Genomic DNA, 24078 nt, shown 5'->3' with positions numbered 1-24078 from the left:
AGACGATAGTATATTAGGGATGCTAAGAATAAGTGTATCCAAGTTGAGTATGGATTATCCTATTTGGTGCACTTAGTTTAGAGAAATTAACTAAAGCTACCTCACCACATCCGAAACTAGTTAGACCTAAATTTTTCAATAAGTAGGTTAAAAGTATAATTTATTTAAAATGCTTTATTTAATGAGGTGGTTGTTTCTCCAATATCATAAAAGGCCATTGTGCCTTACCACAACTTATAAGTCAATTTTTAAAATGTGTATTTAATTGATTAATGGCCAAACCTAAATCTAATACAAGGTTAAATTAGATTCAAAATTCAAACTAAGTCTCTTCAAGTAAAATTGAAAACCATTTCACCAACCCTATAGGTTAACTCGATTAATAATCTAGAAATGTGTGAAATGGAGATTAAGGTAAATTGGTCAAAGGGTGAGATTTAGCTCGATAAATCAAAAGGCTCGATAAGTTGAAAAATGTTATTACTTATAGTGTGTGTTATTGATTATAGAAGGAAACTGTGTCCTAGTTGTAACGACCCGGCCCTCTTGGCCCATTTGGCGGCCCATTTGGCGACCTCTCATGTCGTCGACCGTCGGCCCTTATGTCGTTGGCCCTGGAGGTTTAGAGTTCGAATCCTGGGGGAGGCAAAAATCCACTGCCAGGGGTGGAAAGTCCTAGTGAGTAACGACACGACCAAAGAGTCATCAGTCGACGACATGAGAGGTCGCCAAATGGGTCGACGACATAAGGGTCGCCACAAGGGCCGCCCAAGAGGCCAAAGGGTCGGGTCGTTACACTAGTAATCTAGATTAAGAATGCCCCCAAGAGGAGCTCATAATTAGTGTCATGGTAAACCCTTTAGGTGGACTTAGTCTGACATGATAATGAGGTTGAGTGGTACTACTCTTGGACTAAGATATTAATTAAAGTGAGTTGTCAGTAACTCAATTAAATTAATGGACATTCGATATCTTAAACACAGGGAGACTAACACACTCATAATAAGTAGGAGCCCATAATATAATTTGGGATTGGTGCGGTAGTGCAATAATAACTCTCTAGTGGAATGAGTTATTATTGATGAACTTGAGTTGTGTGTTCGGGGCAAACACGGGATACTCGAGCTCATCGGGAGGCCAAAATTAATTTCCCCTCTACGTCCCTGTCGTAGCCTCAATAAAGTCTTAAATCCACTCATGAAAAGCCCATCTTGGTGTCCAAGAGGGGGTCGGCCCATGGCTTGGTGACCAAGCCATAGGGGTCGGCCACTTCCATCTCAAAGGGGCCGACCCTTTGCTTGGTGCCCAAGCAAGAAGGGGTCGACTACCATAATTCAAATTATGAGAGTTGTTTTGAATTTTTAAAATCTTCTCTTTGTAGATAATTACAAGTTTTAAAAGTGGGATTTTAAATTTACAAAACTTTACTTATCTGAAATAGGCCACATGGTTTAAAATAAAGTTTTAAAAGTTTAAAAACTTTCCTTTTTTAACCATCCACATGGTTTTTAAAAAGAGAGTTTTAGATTTAAAACTTTTCTTTTTTGTAACCATGTTAAAAAAGGAAATTTTAAATGAGAAGTTTTAAATCTAAAAACTTGTTTTAAAATTTTCCATTTTGAAATCCACATTAGGAAATTAAAAGAGAGCTTGTAAAATTTTATAAGAGCTTTCCTTCTTTGCTTATAAAATTTTTACAAGTTTAGTGTTTCTCCTTTTAACGGTCGGCCACCCTTGCTTGGTGCCCAAGCAAGGGGCCGGCCAATAAACCTATCAATCAAGAAGAGAAAAAAGGAATTAAAAAGGAAGAAAGGAAAAACAAGAGGAAGATTTTAATTTTTGTAAAAATCTTTCCTTATTTGCCTTGGGCAAGTATTATAAAAGAAGGGGAGGAGAGGTCTCATGAGACATCAATTCTTATTCTCTTGTTTGTGCTCCCTCTTATGGCTAGCCCTCTCCTCTTGCATTTCCTCTTGCTCTCTTTTGTCCCTTGGTGGTGGTTGTGGCCGAAACTTAGAGAAGGAGGAGGAGTTCTTGCGTGGTGTTCATCTTGGAGGATCGTCACCCACACGACGTCCAAGAGGAGGCGAGGAATACGACAGAAGATCTCGAGGCCATTAGCATACAAAGAAAAGGTATAACTAGTAATTATGTTCCGCATCATGCTAGTTTTTTTCCTTTGTATGAATTCTAAACACAAGAGGCATATAATTCTAGAGTTTCGAATTTGTGATTCGAGTTTGTATTTTTTTTGTTTTTCGAATTTGTGATTCTATTATTCCTTTTGGTTAAACCTAATGTTATTTTAGGAAATTAAATATTTAATTTCGTTAAAAGGCTTTGTCGAGGCAGTGGTGAATGCTCCCATACCCAAGAAGGTCATGTGCCTCGCCATATTTGACATGGGAGCCAATTTCCAAAATAGATATTTAATTGAATTTGTAACATAGGTTGATTTGGATAAATAGTGTTAAGTTTCGCTTGCGATCCAAGTCTAAACTATTAACAATAGATAAGTTAAATTTGGAATCAATAATGTTAAGTTCCATTTGTGATTCCTAATTTAATTTCTAAAGAACACAATAGGTTGTTTAGGAAAGGTTCGACACTTGTACAAAATTTTTGTACAGTGGAACCGGTACAATCTTCCTAGAACCAACCAACAGTTCCTACACTCCAAATCGACTCAAAATTAACAACTAAGTATGGATCAATCACTAATAAATCTGATCAACATTAGGGTGTACCTAATCCAACTGTACCTAGCTCTTCCAGCGACGTCTCATGGCGATCGACAAGTCCACTGTGTTGAGATTCAGGCGATGCTTGATCTGACTGCCGGCGGAGACCACAACCACCCATGGTGAAGATCTAGCTTCATCAAATCGCATCCGGCTGTGGTGGAAATCAAAACCAAGGCTCGGGAAGGTGGAGCCTACGGCCAGCCAGCACATCTATCGACCTCTAGTCAGGATCATCGCTAAGGGAGAACTGGCCAATGGCGATGGATCGAGGATGATGGCACCTACCCAACGGCGCTAGGGTTTGTATGTTTGCTCTCAGCCAAGATCAAGCTGTGCAGAGGTGATGACTCGGATCAAGAGGAAGGGGTAACAGGGAAAATCGATTGGGTGTTGCAGCGAGATCGGGAGGCAGAGGCGGAGGATCAGTTGGAGAGGGGCCTCGGTCGGCGATTCGATAGGAACAACATCTATTGGACGAGCTCTGTTGATGGAGGAGAAGAGAAGCTCAACCAGTGGTGGGTTAAACGACGCTGGCGCGATTGGTTTCCTGGCGATGGCGACGTCAACGTCGGGGAAAGATAGCGAAGGAGAGGGGAGAAGAAAGTTTCATCATTTAAGGTTAGGGCATGGGAAGGTTTTAGAAAATGAAAAGAAAAATATTTAAGGAAATAAAACATTTCCTCATTTAAATTGGGTAGCTCAAACAGGCTTTCCTCTGGCCCAATAATTTATCCCCTCAACTTACGTCATACGAGTTCCAAAAAATTCTCAGAAAATTTCTAGAAATTCCCAAAAAATCAAATAAGATTATTTGTCAAATAACACTTATCATTTAATTGTTGGATTTTACACGCCGCGAATGAGGGCGCCTTCAAGGAGGTTGAAGACACCCTCAATGGGCTTTATAAGGGATCCTCGACCAACAGCTTCATCAATCAATTCCCAAGTGATCATTCTCCTGTGTGCCACTCAAGAGATGTTCCAGAAATGCTGTAGCAACACCCCGACGACCCGGAGCTTCAATTTCAGTATTTCTGTTGATGGTATAGCTTTATTGTTATTGTTTTGTAATACATATTTGTAACTTTGTGATCTTATAGTGAATTGCCCAAAGTACATGCTCAACGAGCGTGGACCATGGAGTAGGAGTCACCCAAGGCTCCAAACCAAGTAAAAACACATGGGTCTTTCTGTGATTGTTTACATATTCCGCTGTGTTTAACTCGTTGATTTTTCGATTACGATAAGTGAAATCCAGGAGCGCTATTCACCCCCCCTCGAGCGCTTTTCGATCCAACAAATTCTACACATATATAACAATTTCTTCAACATATACATTATTTTTATAATTTGTATACAATTTAAATAAATAAAAATACATATAGTATCAAATTTTATTTCACCAATCAAGATGGATAATAAAATTTATTCTCCATCTTAACACTATGATTAACAATAACAATGGCAAATTTGGTGTCCATTTTGTACTTTACATTCCCCTCCTCTACATGAATTTGAACACCAAGTGTTGCACCCACTAGTATCACTAGCACCTCTACAACTTGTTTGTTGTCTATCACCCCACTTTTTATATTCCGAACAACAATTGATAGCATCAGAGCGATCTATAATTTTAACCAAAAAATAATAGCCAATATTAGGATATATGAACAATATGTAACAAATAAATTCAATAAAATTTGCATGGAATATTTAAATGGTGTTTACTTACTTGCAAAGCATATAGTTGTAAACAAAAGAAATACACAAAGAATTGAAACTCGAGACATTATGTAGTACTAAATAGCTTTTGAGTTTTTTGTATTTTGTATTGATTGTGTAATTATAAAAGTGGTGCAAGATGAGTATATATATTGTTCCGAGAAGTGAAAATAGGAGAATACAATTAAAAGAAAATATAACAAATAACATAACCGATCCTATAATTAGTAGCAAAGTGGTCATACACTTTTAGAAAGCTTACTATTTTTATCTACTTTTCAATTAAGTATTGTCATATATATAGAAAGAATGTAATATTTATCGAGTATATAATTTTCTTATATATATTAGTTATTTCATAATCGGAAACAATTTATGTATACTATACACTTTTAGAAATAATACTATATACAAAATTTTTAATGAACATTTTACTATAGAACACTGTAGACAGTCCTCTTAGTGAGACTGCATAACTTTTTTTTTAAATACAGTCCTCTTAGTGAGTCAGCATAACTTTTTTTTTTAAATACAACTTTTTCAAATCCATGTCATTCTTTCTTTCTCTTTTATTTTTATAAAATCAACATTTCCTCTCCTCATTCTCCTCGCCATAGACTTAGTATTTTAACTAGTTCAAACTTATTACTTTTGCACTTAAAAATTATAAATTTTTTTTTGTGACTTACTATCTTATGACAAAAATATTATGAAGTAAAATGTTACTTAAAATTAGAAGTGAGGCTTGTATTTTTTAACCTACATAATCTAAAATGATATTTACTTCATCAATTTTATAACCCAAATAATTATCATATATTATTTCGTAATTAATAATTGTTGAAGTAAACACTGGCAAAGTCTATCAAAAAAATACACATAGTGAAAATATGAGAAACTGATGAAGATACGAGGGTGGAGGGCTACGCTTGTAGTTGGGAGAGGGTAACATGTGATGTTGCATTTCATGCTTGTGTGAGAAGATAAAGGAGAAGAAAAGAGAGCTTTTGTGCTTGAGAAAAAAACTCTAGGTTTATTGCCATTGGTAAAGATAATAAGGAGGAAATGGAAAAGAAGATGAAGGGAAAATAAAAGAGAGCGATAGGCGATGGCACAATGGTGGTGTATAACATAGCAACGACTCTAGTGTATGTGGGGAGGAAAGGGAGAAAAAAAAGGAAAGAGAAAGTTTCTTCAAGAAAATACCATAATTCATTTTAAACCGATCAAATATGTTTTATCCTTAATTAACTCCAAATCTATCCGAAGTTGAACTAATTAATGCGGGGCAGAATAGTAATTATCAATTGGGCTAACGAGAAGACAAAATTAGGGAGACGACCCAAAAAAGAAACCACTAATGGGAAACTTTTATTATGAATAGTTCATTAATTTCTCAAAAAGCTAATTAGATGTTTATATAGACTCTAAATTATAATACCCATAAAAAAGGAAAGAAATTCTAATTTACAAACTCCAATTTCTATCTTTTAAACACAGAAAAAAGATATAAAAAAAGAAAATATTATTAATAGACTCATAATCTTAAATTCCTAAACGGACTCAAAATATATAATTATAAAAAGATATATATTTTGAAAATACTTTAAATATCAAAAAAACCTAAAATAAAATAATACCCAAAATTTTCCAAAAAAATAAAAATAAAAATTATTAAAAAACATTAATAAAAATCTTTGAATCCTCATATATCAGCCACCTTGGGTTGGAAAAACTCATCCTGTTTGGATTTTCTACTTAGCATCCAATCATCCGACGTCTAGTGTTTCCTCAAATGTCCTGTCCTCTAGTCCCATTGACCTGCTAGACATTCGGTCCTCCAAACCCATCTCTACTTCTTGCCTTGTGACTTTAATTTGCCAAGCCTTCTACCTAATATCTGATCCAGCTGACCTGCTGGGCTTTTCCTTTTCCTAATATTCACTAGAGCTTTTCCTTTATCAAGTATCACTTGGACATTCTAGTTAACCTACCTGCACACTCAGTAAACTTTCATTAAATAAAAATAAGCCTAAATTTTGAACCTTTTACAATTATAAAAAAACTAGTTCCTACAACACCAATAGAATCATCATCGGAGGAGTCAAAAGTGGAAGAATAACCCAATTCAACCTCCTAACACAACTAGTAATAGAACAAGCGGGTAAGACCGAATCTGAACTTGAGTTTGAGTCCAAATTTGAACCAAAGTTTGAGATAAGCCATAGATCTATATATACTTTCCTGATAAGACCAATAATGAGGTAGTCTCTCCCTTAGTTAATAAGTTATATACTGTCATTTGTAATTTGCTTTGAAATTAGCCAAATCCAATATCAAGGTCAAGTCATTCTAAAAGAAGGTAGAAATCCTTCAGGATAAGACTACCCTATGCACTTCAAATGAATAAGTTCAAAATGGAACTTCAACACAAGTCCAACAACTTGAGTAATAAAATTCCTTTGAAAATTGAAGTTGAAGAACTAAAAGGATCGTTAAAATCGTTAACTTCGATCTCCAAGTCCCTTAATATATTACTCGAAACACAAAGGATCATATACAATTGATCTTCACTCACTTATAAGCCAAGGAAACGATTCAATATCTTATCTATTATTTGTTAAAGAATTGTAGAAATCAAGACTAACCATGGGTCCCTAAATCAATCATGAATATTTAAGTTAGACTAAATCTATATTGAATCCACAATAGTTATAATCATTACTTAGATAAACCATATCAAAGTTATGATTCAGATAGAACCAATAGAAAAAATAATTTTATTGTAAGATACCCCGGCCGAAGGGAAGAGGGGCACGACCATGTGGAACCACACGACCATTTCACCCCGAACAGCAGAGAAGAGGTGCACGGCCATGTGACTCCACACGGATGTGTCACCTTGGCCGAGATGAGGAAGAGCCCGGCTGTGTGACTCCACGCGGTCGTGACACTTTGGGCCGAGAGGAGGAAGTGCCCGGCCATGTGACTCCACACAGCCGTGACACTTTGGGTCGAGAGGAGAAAGGGTGTGGTCGTGTGACTCCACACGGCCGTGGCATGGCCGTGCAGGGTCACACCCTGCTAAACAAAATGGGGTATTCTCCCCCTTTGTTCTCCCCCGTGGTTTACCACTTTATCCCACAACCTTAGGGAGAATCTTTGACACGCCAATCACTACCAAACTACAATACATTATACACCACTCTTAATAGTATTTTTCATACTAAGTGGAGATAAGAAAACATGTCCATTAGTACCAAACTCTAGCATAGTCAAGCACTAGCAACCTCCAAGATCGTTTCCCACTGTTCCGCCACACATACCAACAAACATTGCTCCTGCTGCCCCCTCCTACTCGAGCTTTCCTTTACCTTTATCTGCAGTATAAGGAAATGCAATCTATAAGAAAAGGCTTAGTAAGTACCATATACTCATAAAACTACGCATTAAAGAGAACATGCTTTCTTAAAAAAAACTGCTTGGAAAGAAAACAACAAACATGCACTTGAGTATAGTTCACGCTAAAACACATGATTTGTAAATATGCACATGATATGTATTTTTAAACCAGTTTATCATGCTAATCATCAACTTAAACCATGCTAGTAATGTAACGAGAACAGAAATCTTAGCATATCATAAAGTTCATCAACACTACACTTTATAACTCAAGTTGTCCACTTAATGATGGTTTCACTTTAACAAACCAATGAACTTTGCAAACTTTATAATACATACTAGTGAACATATTAATCAACTTTCTTGGGCCCGGCAATGTACCACTTTGCTCGCATCCTTAATACGATCCGAGGTAGCAAATCCCGAATCTATTAAGGTACTACTAGGCGTACTTATGCCTAGGGGCAATCTAGGGGCCCATCCCAAAGACCTTGGTATTAGAGTGTATACTAAAAGCCTAGCTTTTGTAAACATTTATTTATTGAAATAAAAAGAATCACATTGGTCAATATCTACATTTATTTGTTAAATGTAATTGTTTAATTAATTTATATAGTAGACAACATGGAGGGTGGTGTCATACTCAGAAGATCATTTTGTCGATTCTCTATAAATTATAAACAAGTTGCTCACGACTAAAATGGAAATGAACAAACCATCAGAAGAGTCGTAGTGTAATTGAGTATTAGTTTATTTTGACTAATAAATTACACTGATACACTTTAAGTATATTGAGTAGAACCATTTAGGTAAGTTCTTTTTGTACTGACTTAATAAAAGAACTAGACCTTAGTTATTATGGAAGTATATGCTCTTAATCCTAATATAATAACAAGCACATATATTTAATATTTATTTCTTTGACTTATCAATGGGTGAGGTTTAGCTCGATAAATCAATATGCCCGATAAGTTGAGAAATGATATTACTTATTGTGTGTATTGTTGATTATAGAAGGAATCTGTGTCCTAGTTATCTAGGTTGAGAATGTCCCCAAGAGGAGCTCATAAGGATTGTTATGTTAAACTCTGCAGGTGGACCTAGTCCGACATGACAATGAAGTTGAGTGGTACTACTCTTGGAGCTAGATATTAATTAAGTGAGTTGTCAGTAACTTACTTAATTAGTGGACATTCGTAATCTTAAACACAGCGAGACTAACATACTCATGATAAGAAGGAGCCCATAATGTAATTTGGGATTGGTGTGGTAGTGCGGTAATAACTCTCTAGTGGAATGAGTTATTATCGATGAACTTGAGTTGTGTGTTCGGGGCGAGCACGGGATACTCAAGCTCATCGGAAGGCCAAAACCAATTTCTCCTTTAGGTCCCTATCGTAGCCTCATTATGGCCTCAAGTGCATCCAAATGTAAGGCTCTTCTTGGTGTCCAAGAAGTGGGCCGGTCCAATGCTTGGTGACCAAGCAAGGGCCGGCCACAACCTCTTCTATAGGGGCCGACCCTTTGCTTGGTGACCAAGCATGAAGGGGCCGGCCACAATATTCAAAGAAGGAGGGTTGTTTTGAATTTTTTAAAATCTTCTCTTTGTAGAAAACTATAAGTTTTAAAAGAGAGATTTTAATTTTCAAAATTTTCCTTATTTGAATTTGGCCACATGTTTTAAATAGAGGGTTTTTAAAAGTTTTAAAACTTTCCTTTTTTAACCATCCTCATGGTTTAAGAAAAAGGGAGATAAGTTTTAAAATTATAATTTTCTATCATCATGTTAAAAAAGAAATTTTATAAGAGAGTTTTTAAATTTTAAAACATGGTTTTAATTTTTAGAAACTTTCCTTTTTTAACTCATACTTTAGGAAAGAGAGCTTGTAAATTTTATAAGAGGATTTCTTCTTGTAAAATTTTTTTAAAAAAATTATTATTCCTTTCCTTTTAATTGTGGCCGGCCACCTTGCTTGGTGCCCAAGCAAGGGCCGGCCAATAAGATTAAACCAATCCGAATCCTAAACCAAATAGGATTGATCACAACCATTGATTGGTGATTGATTCAATCAAGAGGAAAGAAAGGAAAAATAAAAAGGAAAAAGGAAAAACTCTTGGATGATTTTATTTTTTGTAAAAGGGTTTTTTCCTTATTTGCCTTGGGAAAGTAATATAAAAGAAGGGGTAAGGGGGCTTCATGAGACACAACTCTTATTCTTTGGCTTGGAGATCTCAAGTGGCCGGCCCTCTTTTCTCTCCCTTCTCTTTTCCCTTTTGCTCTCTCTCCTTGGTGGTGGTGGCCGGATTTTAGAAGAAAAGGAGAAGCTCTTTTGGGTGGTGTTCATCTTGGAAGATCGTCGCCCACACAACGTCCAAGGCGAGGCGAGGAATATGGCAGAAGATCTCGAGGTCATTAGCATACAAAGAGAAGGTATAATTAGCAATTGTTTTTCGCATCATGCTAGTTTTTCTCTTTGTAAGAATTCTAAATACAAGAGGCAATTAGATCTAGTTTTTCGAAATAGTTTTTCGAGTTTGTGTATTCTTCTTTTTCGAACTTGTGTTTCGATTGTTCCTTTTGGTTAACCTAGAGTTATTTAAGGAAATAAATATTAGCTTTCCTTAAAAGGCTTTGCCTAGGTGGTGGTGGTTGCTCCCATATCCAAGAAGGCCATGTGCCTCGCCATGCAGTCCTGGAAGTCAATTTTGAAAATTAATATTTATGGAATTAATAATCTAGGTAGATTTGAATCAATAGTGTTAAGTTCTGCTTGCGATTCAAATCTAAACCATTAAGAACAGATAAGTTAAATTTGGAATCAATGATGTTAAGTTCCGTCTGCGATTCCTAATTTAACTTCTAAAGAACACAATAGGTTATTTAAGGAAAGGTTCGACACTTGTACAAAAAATTTTGTACAGTGGAACCGGTACATTTTCGTAGGATTAACCAACACTTGGTCCAGTACATGCCACTTCAAAGTAAAATACATTCTTTTAATATCGTTTTCTTTTTACTTTACACTTGCTTGTCATTTCAACAAACACCTGATGTGCACTTTATCCCCACACTCTAATAGGGAAGCACTTTTAGGGCCTTTGAATATGCTTCTTAGCCCCAAACTAAATGGGAAGCAATTCGATATTCCCTACACATGCTCTTAGTCCCCAAAACTTTAGAGGGCTTCTTACAAAACATGATAAGCTTCTTCTTTAACATGTCTAAAGCATAACTCCACATAAATCTTCTAAATCAAGCATAAAAGACATTACTAATACATCTTCGAAGCAACTTATACTGCAGGTGAGAGGTACTTACATTCTTTTGCTATTTCTTACTCTTACACCGCTACGGTTTAGGGAGAACGACCTCTCTTGTATGCTTTACTCTCCCCGGTTAGCCCTTCTAAGCGTACTCCTTCCTTGGGAGAGATTCTCCTCTTAGATTCTTCCCTTGAAAGGCTTTAGAAACTTGAGCAAGAGGAAGGAGAGGATTCTGCTAGAGAAGAAGAAGAAGATAAAACTAGGTTTTCATCTCTTCAATTCCCTTTTATGCTAGGTGGAAGTTGAAGCATCTCTTCACACAAACTCCACATATAATGAATAGCTTCATATTGCTCATGTGATGCTTTACCACCACCCTAATGGCAACTTTAACCAATCATATATAAGAGGTCTTGGGTTCAATCCTAGCCCAAAGCCATTTATAAATCTATTTATTTTTTTTTATCTCTTGTTCTACTTCTTTTTACTCTTTTGAAATAATGGAAATTTTACGGGTGTTACAATCCCCATACCTTATAAAAAGTTCATCCTCGAACTTAGAACAATTGCGGATACTTCAGTCTCATATCTTCCTCATGTTCCCATGTTGCCTCTTCATTCTGTTGACTTTGCCACAACACTTTCACTAACGGTATCTCTTTGTTCCTCAGCTTCTTAACTTCTCGATCTATTATCTGAATAGGTCGACTTTCATAACTGAGATCTTCTTGAACCTGTACCGTCTGTGGCTCAATCACTTGGTTTACATCAGGAACATGCTTCTTCAACATTGAGATATGAAATACATTATGAATAACTGACATTTCCTGAGGTAGTTCCAGCTCATAAGCTACCTTGCCAACTCTTCTAGTAATCTAGTATGGCCCACATAACGTGGACTCAACTTTCCTTTCTTTCCAAATCGCATCACTCCCTTCATAGGAGCTAGTTTGAGGAATATTGAGTCCCCAACCTCAAATTCTAGCGGTTTACAGCGCACATCCGCATAGCTCTTCTGCCGGCTCTGAGCAGTTTCTATTCTCTGGCCGATGTTCTGAATGGCTTTTGTGGTGTCTTCAATGAGGTATGTTTGGAGTCCCATTTCTTTCTTTTCACCACCATCATACCAACAGATAGGAGATCTACATCTCCTCTCATATAAAGCCTCATAAGGTGCTATTCCGATAGTAGCCTGATAGCTATTATTGTATGCGAATTCTACTAAGCATAGATATCGACACCAGCTCCCTTTAAAATATAAAGCACAAGGCCGTAGAATATCCTCCAAAACTTAGTTCACTCGTTCTGTTTGCCCGTCAGTTTGAGGATGAAATGCAGTGCTAAACTGTAGCTTAGTGCCAAGAGCTCTCTGAACACACTCCCAGAAGTGTGATGTAAAGCGACCATCTCTATTAGAAATCATGGTTTTGGGAACTCCATGCAATCTGATCATCTCTTTCACATACAATTGTGCTAGCTGTTCAATAGAGTAGGATATTCTAATAGCTAGGAAATGAGCAGACTTGGTTAATCTGTCCACTATTACCCAGATAGCATCATAACTGTCACGCCTCAGAGGAGTCCCTGTCCGAGAAAATTTCGGCAGCATCTCCCCTGTACGGTGGACAATCTGAAACTTTTCTACATCCTCACATACCTCAGCCACAGGCGGCTGGAATAATAACAATAAATAAAAACAATCACCACGCAGTTTATATAGATATTCAGCCTCTGGCTGTCACAACCATGCAGTTAATAATAGTAATCACAAACTATAGTACTCTAACTCGAAATCCACCCTACTCAACTACACTCGTAAAACTCAAATCCGACGAAACTCACCTCTTCTGCCGTCCAGGCAGGCATGTAGTAAAAACATATCGAATAGAACATCCATCAATATCAAAAGAAAAACATACGATATCCAAGTATCCAAATAACCAAGTACACACATAAGCAAATAAAAACCAAACCAAATGGTAAATAAATCCTCGAGGTCTGCAGGGATCTAGCACTACGTGCAGTGAGGACTAGCGACTGGAACTCCCTCCGGACAGCATCAACCTGAAAATAACAACAATGGAGGCGGGGTGAGTCCAACACTCAGCAGGTACAATTGATATGCAAAGTAAAGAAATAACACCTAACACTAATCATGCGTACAGTCTCCTGATATAAGAAAGATAAAAATATGCATCTGAAGTAAACAGGAGAGGAACTGTACTAACCAGGACCTGAGTATAAGGACAAACAGTCCGAGTGGTATAGGAATCCTGTATGCATGTCAAACATAGGTATCCAAACAATATGCAGCATATAAATGCAGCAAGCACAAACACAAGCAATAAATGCATCATGCATATGATGCCAATGATGCGTCCTGGTCACCCCTGACGCCAGTCGATCATCTCACACACAATAGTGAGGCCGAGTGGGTAGGGCTGTGACAACCGTGCACTCTGTCGTCACTACTCCTGATGAGTGACCGAGTGGACGGGATGCTGTCGGAGTACACCTATCCTCCTACCATAAATGGGGGAGCGCAATGCTCTCATCTCCCGGTACTCAAAGACGGGGAGGAATCCTTGCCGGATAACACGTTGTATCACACTACCCATGAGCGGACCAACGGTGCCTAACAGAGTCCCTGCTGCAACACACTAAGCCTGAATCGACCACTAACCCATGAGTGGTGGTGTGTGCAGATCCATGTAACTGGCGATGTGCTCAACAATAATGGAGCGGACTATCGCACAGCATGCAATCATGCAAATGGTGCATGGCACTAACCATAAAATATCCTGACCTAATCCACATGTATATAAAAATGCATCATAGGTCAACGAATCAAAACAATCCAAAGGTACACAGAAGGTATAAAACCTAGGTCCTGAACATGATAAAGCATGGTATATCACTACCCCTATAAGCATGTATAAACAGGTAAAATATACTTGAGATGCAAACCAATCAATAAATCAAGCATGTACCAAGATTTGGGTAGGGATTAACCGAAACAGATAAGAAACACAATTAATGCAACATGTTAATTTCATTACTAAGCATATCAAAGACAAAAAGTCAAAAGTACCCGCCTCCGACAAGAAAAGTCCAAATCTGACTCCGAGATACCCGTCTCGCGTCAAAGTCCTGTGTCACCAATATATATACATTTTTATTTAGCTACAACCCATATAAATAGCCAAATAAAAATCTCTAACACTAAATTAGGGCAAAACCTTAATCCATAAACCTTAACCAACTAGGGTTAGCTTCCTAAACCCTAATTCGTTCCACTATACAATTTGATCAAGGTCTATATATATATATATACACATCCGGCCTAACATAATAAATTCGAATCAAATTCCATTTCTTAACCTTTCCTTCAATTCAATGCATGCTACAACAAAAGAAACCACTGCACTACATCTTACCTCAATTTCCACAGCCGTTCTTGCTGTTGGAAATCAAAGAATTTTGCTGGAAGCAATGACTGCCGGATCCAAGAAAAACCCCACAGCAATTTACCCTCTTCTGGAATTCTAGTACCCTGTTCGGACCAAAATTGAGGTCAATAGTGGAGATCACAAATCAGATTCGGGATTCAACCACAGTACAGAATTAAACCACCATAATCCCAACACCAACCATACTTACCTCCAAGATCCGGCTAAAACACAGCTCGGTATTGTCTTCGGCACTATTAAACAGAGACACACTGACGAAGATGGGAAGAGGGAAAAGGGCCACGACACTGTGGTGGTCGGCGCTGGGACTCCAGGGGAAAGGCAATAGGTCGGCTGCCGGCGTGATGCTCGGCTCAGGGAAGATCGCCGGCAAATGAAGGGGTCGGCTAGGGCAAAGAGCGAAACCGCCGGAGTTCTTGTGGCTGATGCTCGGCGTCGGCAGAGGAGAAGATGTAAGAGGAGAGGAGGAAACCGAGAAGAGGAAGTGGAGTCGGGCGCGGCTTAAATCGCGAAGCAGAGAAGAACCGCCAAGGTTAGGGCAGGGAAGAAGGAGAAGAGTTGCGGGGATGGCTCAGGTTCGGCGAGATGAAGAATAAGAAGAGGAAATAAAGAAAATAAAAAGAAATAAAAGAAAAGGAAATGTAAATATAAACATTTCCTCGCTTAAACGGGGTAGCCTAAACAGGCTTTTCCGGGCCCCGTTTTTATCCCCGTTAACTCGTCCGTACGAGCTCTGAAAAATTCCCGAAAAATTACCAAAAATTCTATAAAATTCCTTTATTCATATTCGCCTATTTTCGGTATTTTACATTCTCCCCCAATAATAAAAATTTGGTCCCCAAATTTCGTTATCTACCATCAGCAAGAACTAACAACAGCTATAGAGTAAAAATGCTGAACGGTAAATAAATCACATACCTCAAGTGAAAAGATGGGGATATCGAGCTCGGATAGTATCCTCGAGCTCCCAAGTAGCCTCCTTGTCCGAATGATGCTGCCATCCGACTTTAACCAGCCGGATAGTCTTGTTCCGCAACTGACGCCCTTTCCGGTCGAGAATCCATACCGGAACCTCCTCATATGTAATGTCAGGCTGAACTGGAACTGGAATATCTGCCAGCACATGCGTCGGATCAGGTACATATCTCCTCAGCATGGATACATGAAATACATCGTGCACGCCTGACAAGGATGGTGGTAGTGTCAGTCGGTAAGCTACCGCTCCGATCCTCTCCAAGATCTCGAAAGGACCAATATACCGCGGAGCTAGCTTACCCCTGAGGCCAAATCTCTTCACCCCTTTCATGGGTGAAACTCTCAGAAATACATGGTCGCCAACAGAAAACTCCAAAGGTTTGCGTCTCTGATCTGCATAACTCTTCTGACGGTCCTGCGCCTCTGACATCCTCCGTCTGATAGTACGGACCAACTCTGCATCCTGCTGAACTCTATGAGGTCCCAACAGCTGGGCCTCTCCAACCTCATCCCAGAGGATGGGTGTCCGACAAGGTCTACCGTACAACGCCTCAAACGGTGCCATCTGGATAGCCGAATGAAAGCTATTGTTGTAGGCAAACTCTACCAATGACAGATGATCCTCCCAACTGCCTCCGAAATCCATAACACATGACCTCAGCAGGTCCTCTAAAGTCTGAATGGTCCGCTCTGACTGCCCATCTGTCTGTGGATGGAAGGCTGTACTAAAACGGAGTTGTGTGCCCAAGGCCTGCTGCAGACTCTGCCAGAAACGAGACGTGAACCGTGGATCTCTATCCGAAATGATACTCAACGGAACACCATGTAGTCTGATAATCTCCCGACAATACAGATCTGCCAATCGATCCAGGGGATCAGTCAAAAGTGCGCGGATTTGGTTAATCGATCAACGATTACCCAAATCGCGTCGTGACCTCATCGTGTCCTCGCAACCCTACCACAAAGTCCATGGTAATGTGATCCCACTTCCACTCAGGAATAGGAATCCGCTGAAGTAACCCTGCAGGTCTCTGGTGCTCAGACTTCACCTGCTGACAAACAAGACATCTAGCTACGAAATCCGCGATGTCTTTCTTCATACCGTTCCACCAATAGGAACGCCTCAAGTCCCGATACATACGGGTCCCGCCTGGATGGATCGCAAATCGAGAACGGTGAGCCTCCTGAAGTAGCTCCTGTAAGATCGGGTGAGACTGAGGTACGCATAATCTGTCTCAGAAGTATATAATACCCTCCTCGCGTAAACTCCTGGTTATCCGATGCCAAGCGCAATGCCGATCAGCGGCACGGGCCTCTCGATCTTCGTCACGATCGACGATCGAGCAACCATGGTAACAAGAATACCCCTGCCTGCTGTCGGTCCTCGCCTCAAGATCTAACTCAGAGAAACCCTGAATCAAGTCCGTGACTGAAGTCCGGTGGCAAGCCAAAGTCCCTCTAGACTTCCTGCTGAGTGCATCTGCAACTACATTCGCTTTCCCCGGGTGATAGCTAATGGTACAATCATAGTCCTTCAGGAACTCCATCCATCTCCTCTGTCGGAGATTAAGCTCCTTCTGAGTGAAAATATATTTGAAACTCTTATGATCAGTGAGAATCTCAAATGTAATAGCGTATAAATGATGCCGCCAAAGCTTCAGAGCAAAGATGATGGCAGCTAACTCCAAGTCATGAACTGGGTAGTTCTTCTCATGCTCCTTCAGCTGACGAGAAGCATAAGAGACTACTCTGCCGTGCTGCATCAGAACAGCGCCCAAACCCTGAAGAGATGCGTCGGTATAAAGTATAAATCCATCCTCTCCAGATGGTAAAACCAAAACTGGAGCCGACACTAATCTCCGCTTCAGCTCCTGAAAGCTGGTCTTGCAATCCTCGGACCATATGAACTTCACGCCTTTCCTGGTAAGACGTGTCAGCGGCATAGAAATACGCGAGAAACCCTCGACAAAACGTCGGTAATATCCGGCCAATCCCAGAAAACTGCGGATCTCCTGAACTGATTTCGGCTACTCCCAACCGGTAACAGCCTCGATCTTCTGAGGATCAACTGAAATACCTCTGCTAGAAACCACGTGTCCAAGAAAACCAACTGAGGATAACCAGAATGCACACTTGCTGAACTTCAGTACAGCTGATGTCGTCTAAGAATCTCCAAAATTGTACGAATATGCTGTGCATGCTCCTCCTCAGAACGAGAATAGACCAATATGCCATCAATGAAAATGATAACAAAACGATCCAGATACTCAAGAAAAATGCGGTTCATCAAGTCCATAAACACCGTTGGAGCATTGGTAAGCCCAAATGGCATTACCAAAAACTCATAATGACCGTACCTGGTACGGAAAGCTGTCTTCTGAATATCTGAGTCTCTGACTCTCAGCTGATGATATCAGGATCCCAGATCAATCTTAGAATACACTGATGTACCTCTGAGCTGATCAAACAAATCCTCGATTCGTTGTAATGGATATTTATTTCTGACGGTCACTGCATTCAGCTGTCTGTAATCAATACATAACCTCATGGTACCGTCTTTCTTCTTGACAAATAGAACTGGAGAACCCCATGGTGAAACACTAGGGCGTATAAATCCCCTATCCAAAAGCTCCTGGAGTTGAACCTTCAGCTCGTTCAACTCTTTCGGTGCCATATGATACGGAGCTTTCGATGTCGGTGAAGTTCTCGGAATCAGCTCAATAGTGAACTCCACTGGCCTTCTGGGAGGCAAACCAGGAAGCTCCTCAGGGAATACATCTGGATACTCTCGGACTACAGAAACGTCGGAGAGCTGCGAACTGCTGCTATCTTCAGTACTAATCGGAGATAATAGAAAACCATGACAGCCATGAGACAGCAGCTTCTGCGCCTGAATCGCCGAAATAATCGCCACGAGGGTTGGTTCGGAGGCCGGAAGGTGACCACCCTCGTTTGGCAATCAACGGTAGCATGATATACTGATAGCCAATCCATGCCAAGAATGATATCAAACTCGACCATCTCCAATACTAGAAGATCTACCGTAAGTATCATGTTGCCAAAGTCTAACGGGCAACCTCTGATCTCCTGGGTGACGTCTAATATATCAGACGGTAGGGAGACAACAATGCAATCTAACGAGGTAATCTACCAATCTCCGATAAAGGTACGGATATAAAAGAGTGCGAGCTACCAATACAATCAGCAGAAAATGCATAAATAGAAATCATACCACGGAAAATGGATCCGGCGTGCATCCTCGAAATCGAATGAACTCGCCTCGGGCGGAGGAGGAGGACGGACAATTTGCCATCGAGGTGTCTTCTTTGGACTATGTGCGTATAAGACCGAGAGGATGGTGGTGGCCGACATCGCTTCGAGTCGGATAACAAGGTCCGAACAACTGGGTGCAATGGAAGCACCGAGTACTCTGTCCAAACATGCCAAATGATGGGAGCTGCCTCCGACGAGGAATGGGCTTCGCCCTCCTCGATATGCCTCGATCGACTAGGCCCCCTCGACTGACCTCCGCAGGCCTTGAGCCTTCACCGACAATCTCGGCTGTGCAGCTTTGCAATAAAGCAACTGCTATCCCAGAGCAAGCTGTAAGGTGATCTCGATCCACATCGAAACAACGAGTATCACCTAAGGTGGTTGTTTCTGAGAAAAGGAACGCCTCAAGAAGACCGCCTCGATTTACGAGGCCTACGAGACACCCTGTACTCGACTCGACCGTGCGACTACTCGTCGTGATCGCTGGATCGATGTCGACCCGTATACTTCCTTTTCCTGTCCGGATATGCTGTCTGCTGAGCTAACTCTATCATCAAAGCTCGAGCCAGTGCATCAGAGTAAGATGTGATCCCTAAACCGGCAAGCCGTACATGCAGATAACCATCCAGTCCCTGAATAAACTGCATCATGCGAGTTCTGTCCTCCGCTACTAGCTCCGGACAAAACTGAGCCAACCGGAGGAATTCAGTATTATACTCGGTAACTGAGCGGTTATTCTGCCTCAGACTCATAAAATCCTGTCGGTGAGCCATCTGATAAGACAGTGGAAAGAAGCGGCTCTCAAAAGCCTCTCTGAGCCTGGTCCACGTGACGTTACACTCACCAATAATAGAACGCTGAGTAATCCACCAGGCATTAGCTTCATCCCGTAAATGGTAGGCAGCTAGCTCTGCTTTCTCCCACTCGGAGCAAGCCATATAGAAGAAAGTCTGCTCCATAGTCTCTATCCATGACAGAGCCATACTCGGATCGAGATCTCCGTGGAAAAGAGTGAAATGAGTCTTCATCGACTCAGCCAATGCTGGAATCCTAGCCCGTGCAGCGACAATATCAGTGAGCTGTGTCGGGACGGCTGCAGGAGCTGGCGAAAACACTGAAGCTGATACTACAGGTGGTACCACGGAATAAACCGGAGGCAGAGTAGCCGGTATCCCTAATGCAGGTGCTGCTGGGTACACCATATGTACTGGGGGCACAGGGGCTGCTGGTGCCGGATACACGGTGGGTCCAATGGCGGTGGTAGAGAATACGCTGTAGGCTGCGCTGGAGCAGATGTCGGGTACGTCAATGGTACCCCTGATGGTACTGGAACTACTGTAGGGATAGGTACGCTCTGCACAACCGAGGTAGGTACCTCTATAGGAGCCGTCGATGTCACGCCCCAGAGGAGTCCCTGTCCGAGAAAATTTCGGCAGCATCTCCCCTGTACGGTGGACAATCTGAAACTTTTCTACATCCTCATATACCTCAGCCACAAGCGACTGGAATAATAACAATAAATAAAAACAATCACCACGCAGTTTATATAGATATTCAGCCTCTGGCTGTCACAACCACGCAGTTAATAATAATAATCACAAACCATAGTACTCTGACTCGAAATCCACCCTACTCAACTACACTCGTAAAGCTCAAATCCGACGAAACTGACCTCTTCTACCGTCCAGGCAGGCATGTAGTAAAAACATATCGAATAGAACATCCATCAATATCAAAAGAAAAACATACGATGTCCAAGTATCCAAATAACCAAGTACACACATAAGCAAATAAAAACCAAATCAAATGGTAAATAAACCCTCGAGGTCTGCAGGGATCTAGCACTACGTGCAGTGAGGACTAGCGACTGGAACTCTCTCTCCTAACAGCATCAACCTGAAATATAACAATAAAGGAGGCGGGGTGAGTCCAACACTTAGCAGGTACAATTGATATACAAAGTAAAGAAATAACACCTAGCACTAATCATGCGTACAGTCTCCTGATATAAGAAAGATAAAAATATGCATCTGAAGTAAACAGGAGAGGAACTGTACTAACCAGGACCTGAGTATAAGGACAAACAGTCCGAGTGGTATAGGAATCCTGTATGCATGTCAAACATAGGTATCCAAACAATATGCAGCATATAAATGCAGCAAGCACAAACACAAGCAATAAATGCATCATGCATATGATGCCAATGATGCGTCCTGGTCACCCCTGATGCCAGTCGATCATCTCACACAATAGTGAGGCCGAGTGGGTAGGGTTATGACAACCGTGCACTCTGTCGTCACTACTCCTGATAAGTGACCGAGTGGACGGAATGCTGTCGGAGTACACCTATCCTCCTACCCCAAATCATAAATGGGGGAGCGCAATGCTCTCATCTCCAGGTACACAGTGACGGGGAGGAATCCCTGCCGGATAACACGTTGTGTCACACTACCCATGAGCGGACCAACGGTGCCTAACAGAGTCCCTGCTGCAACACACTCTGTTTGAATCGACCACTAACCCATGAGTGGTGGTGTGTGCAGATCCATATATCTGGCGATGTGCTCAACAATAATAGAGCGGACTATCGCACAGCATGCAATCATGCAAATGGTGCATGGCACTAACCACAAAATATCCTGACCTAATCCACATGTGTATAAAAATGCATCATAGGTCAACGAACCAAAACAATCCAAAGGTACACATAAGGTATAAAACCTAGGTCCTGAACATGGTAAAGCATGGTATATCACTACCCCCTATAAGCATGTATAAACAAATAAAGTATACATGGGATGCAAATCAAGCAATCAATCAATCCTGTATCAGATATTGGGTAGTGACTAACCGAAACAAATAAAGGACATAATTAATGCAACATGTTAATTTCATTACTAAGCATATCAAAGAGAAAAAGTCAAAATTACCCGCCTCCAAAATAGAAAGGTCCAATCTGACTCCGAGATACTCGTCTCGCGTCAAGATCCTGTATATTAAACATAAGGTCTAGTTTAGCTAATTCTATCATACCACAATTAGTCAAATTAAATTCTAATCCAATTTAAGAAATTCTAAATTGGATCCAACTAATCAAACCAATACCCTTAACAAACTGTAATTAAATAAAACCAGTAGATCCACTAGGGTTAATTCCTTAACCCTAATCATCCTAGCTTAAGGATTAACCTAACAAACGAAATATCACTCACCTGAGTTGAATGTCTCAGTCGAATCTCACAGCCACTAGTTTGTACTGATATCAAAGAGTTGTTGGCTGGAAATTTCTGCCGTTAAGGAATGTTAGCTGCTGGAAACAAACAAACAAACCACATCAACCATTTTCCTTCCAAATCATGTTCCAAAACATAACCTGAACACTTTACCCCTTCCTTTACTGCCACTGGGCGGCAATCGAAGGCAGAGACGACAGTCAGAAATCGGGCGGTGCCAGGAGTCGGCCCAACCTAGGGCAGAGGAAATCGCGGCTGTGTAGGCTGTGGCAAGGGCCCAAACACCAGAAGGGAGCTTGGACTGTCGGCAATGGTGCTCGGGTCAAGAGTCGGCGACGGTGAACTCCACAGCGAGGGCTCGGCTAGGGCACGGGGTGGTCAGCAGTGGCGCCGGCTCAGATCCACCGCACAGTGGTCGGCGCTCGTTCTAGGGCACGGCTGGGCGGAGGAGAAGTGGGGTTCGGCTCGGTAGAGAAGAGAATGAAGAGAAGAGGACTAGGGCTCGGCGACAAAGAGAAGAGGAAGAGAACCGCCGAGTGGTGGTTTGGGCGTGGGAGCGGCGTCGGGCGCACGGGGAGGGAAAAGAATCGGCGAGGAGAAAAAGAAATAAAAAGAATTTAAAAAGGAAAAGGAAAAAATCAACTTTTCCTCACTTAAATGGGTAGCCTAAACAGGCTTTTCCGGGTCCCGTTCTTGTCCCCGTTAACTCGTCCATACGAGCTCCGAAAAATTCTCGAAAAATTTCTAAAAAATCCGAAAAATTCCCTTATTAATATTCACCTATTTTCCGATATTTTACATTCTCCCCCCACTAATAAAAATTTGGTCCCCAAATTTCATTATCTACCATCAGCAAGTACTAACAACAGATATAGAGTATAAATGCTGAACGGTAAATAAATCACATACCTCAAGTGAAAAGATGGGGATATCGAGCTCAGATCGTATCCTCGAGCTCCCAAGTAGCCTCCTCATCCAAATGATGCTGCCATCCGACTTTAACCAGCCGGATAGTCTTGTTCCGCAACTTATCCGTACTGGAACCTCCTCATAAGTAATGTCAGTGAATCGAACCGAGACATCCGTCAAGACATGCGTCGGATCGTACGATCTCCTCAAGATAGATACGTGAAAACATCGTGAACGCCCGGTGGTAGTGCCAGTAAGCTACCGCCCGATCCTCTCCAAGATCTCGAAAGGACCAATGTACCGCGGAGCTAGCTTACCTCTGAGGCCAAATCTCTTCACCCCTTTCGTGGGTGAAACTCGTAGAAATACATGGTCGCCAACAGAGAACTCTAGTGGTCTGCGTCTCCGATCAGCATAACTCTTCTGACGATCCTGCGCCTCTGACATCCTCCGTCTGATAGTACGGACCAACTCTGCATCCTGCTGAACTCTATGAGGTCCCAACAACTGGGCCTCTCCAACCTCATCCCAGAGGACGGGTGTCCGACAAGGTCTACCATACAACGCCTCAAACGGTGCCATCTGGATAGCCGAATGAAAGCTGTTGTTGTAAGCAAACTCTACCAACGGCAGATGGTCCTCCCAACTGCCTCCGAAATCCATAACACATGACCTCAGCAGGTCCTCTAAAGTCTGAATGGTCCGCTCTGACTGTCCATCTGTCTGTGGATGGAAAGCTGTACTGAAACGGAGCTGTGTGCCCAAGGCCTGCTGCAGACTCTGCTAGAAACGAGACGTGAACCGTGGATCTCTATCCGAAATGATACTCAACGGAACACCATGTAGTCTGATAATCTCCCGACAATACAGATCTGCCAATTGATCCAGCGGATCCATCCTCTGTATCGCTAAAAAGTGCGCGGATTTGGTTAATCGATCAACGATTACCCAAATCGCGTCGTGACCTCGTCGTGTCCTCGGCAACCCTACCACAAAGTCCATGGTAATGTGATCCCACTTCCACTCAGGAATAGGAATCCGCTGAAGTAATCCTGCAGGTCTCTGGTGTTCATCCTTCACCTGCTG

At 41.2% G+C, this 24078-nt stretch overlaps 1 protein-coding gene across 1 annotated transcript; it reads right to left on the bottom strand.

The window, feature by feature from the left end:
- Positions 1 to 3590: 3590 nt before the first annotated feature.
- On the bottom strand, positions 3591 to 18890 carry LOC121997464. The gene is made up of 4 exons (XM_042551882.1): positions 18857 to 18890; positions 14793 to 15172; positions 14570 to 14685; positions 3591 to 3702 (listed from the first exon to the last, which is right to left on the bottom strand). The coding sequence occupies exons 1-4, from the start codon at positions 18888 to 18890 to the stop codon at positions 3591 to 3593; spliced, it is 642 nt and encodes a 213-aa protein (XP_042407816.1).
- Between the last annotated feature and the right edge of the window lie 5188 nt (positions 18891 to 24078).

Source organism: Zingiber officinale, chromosome 1A (genome assembly GCF_018446385.1).
Source record: "Zingiber officinale cultivar Zhangliang chromosome 1A, Zo_v1.1, whole genome shotgun sequence".
NCBI classification, from domain to species: Eukaryota; Viridiplantae; Streptophyta; class Magnoliopsida; order Zingiberales; family Zingiberaceae; genus Zingiber; species Zingiber officinale.
The sequence above is the reverse complement of the archived record's forward strand: the minus strand, read 5'-3'. Positions and strand labels throughout refer to the sequence as shown.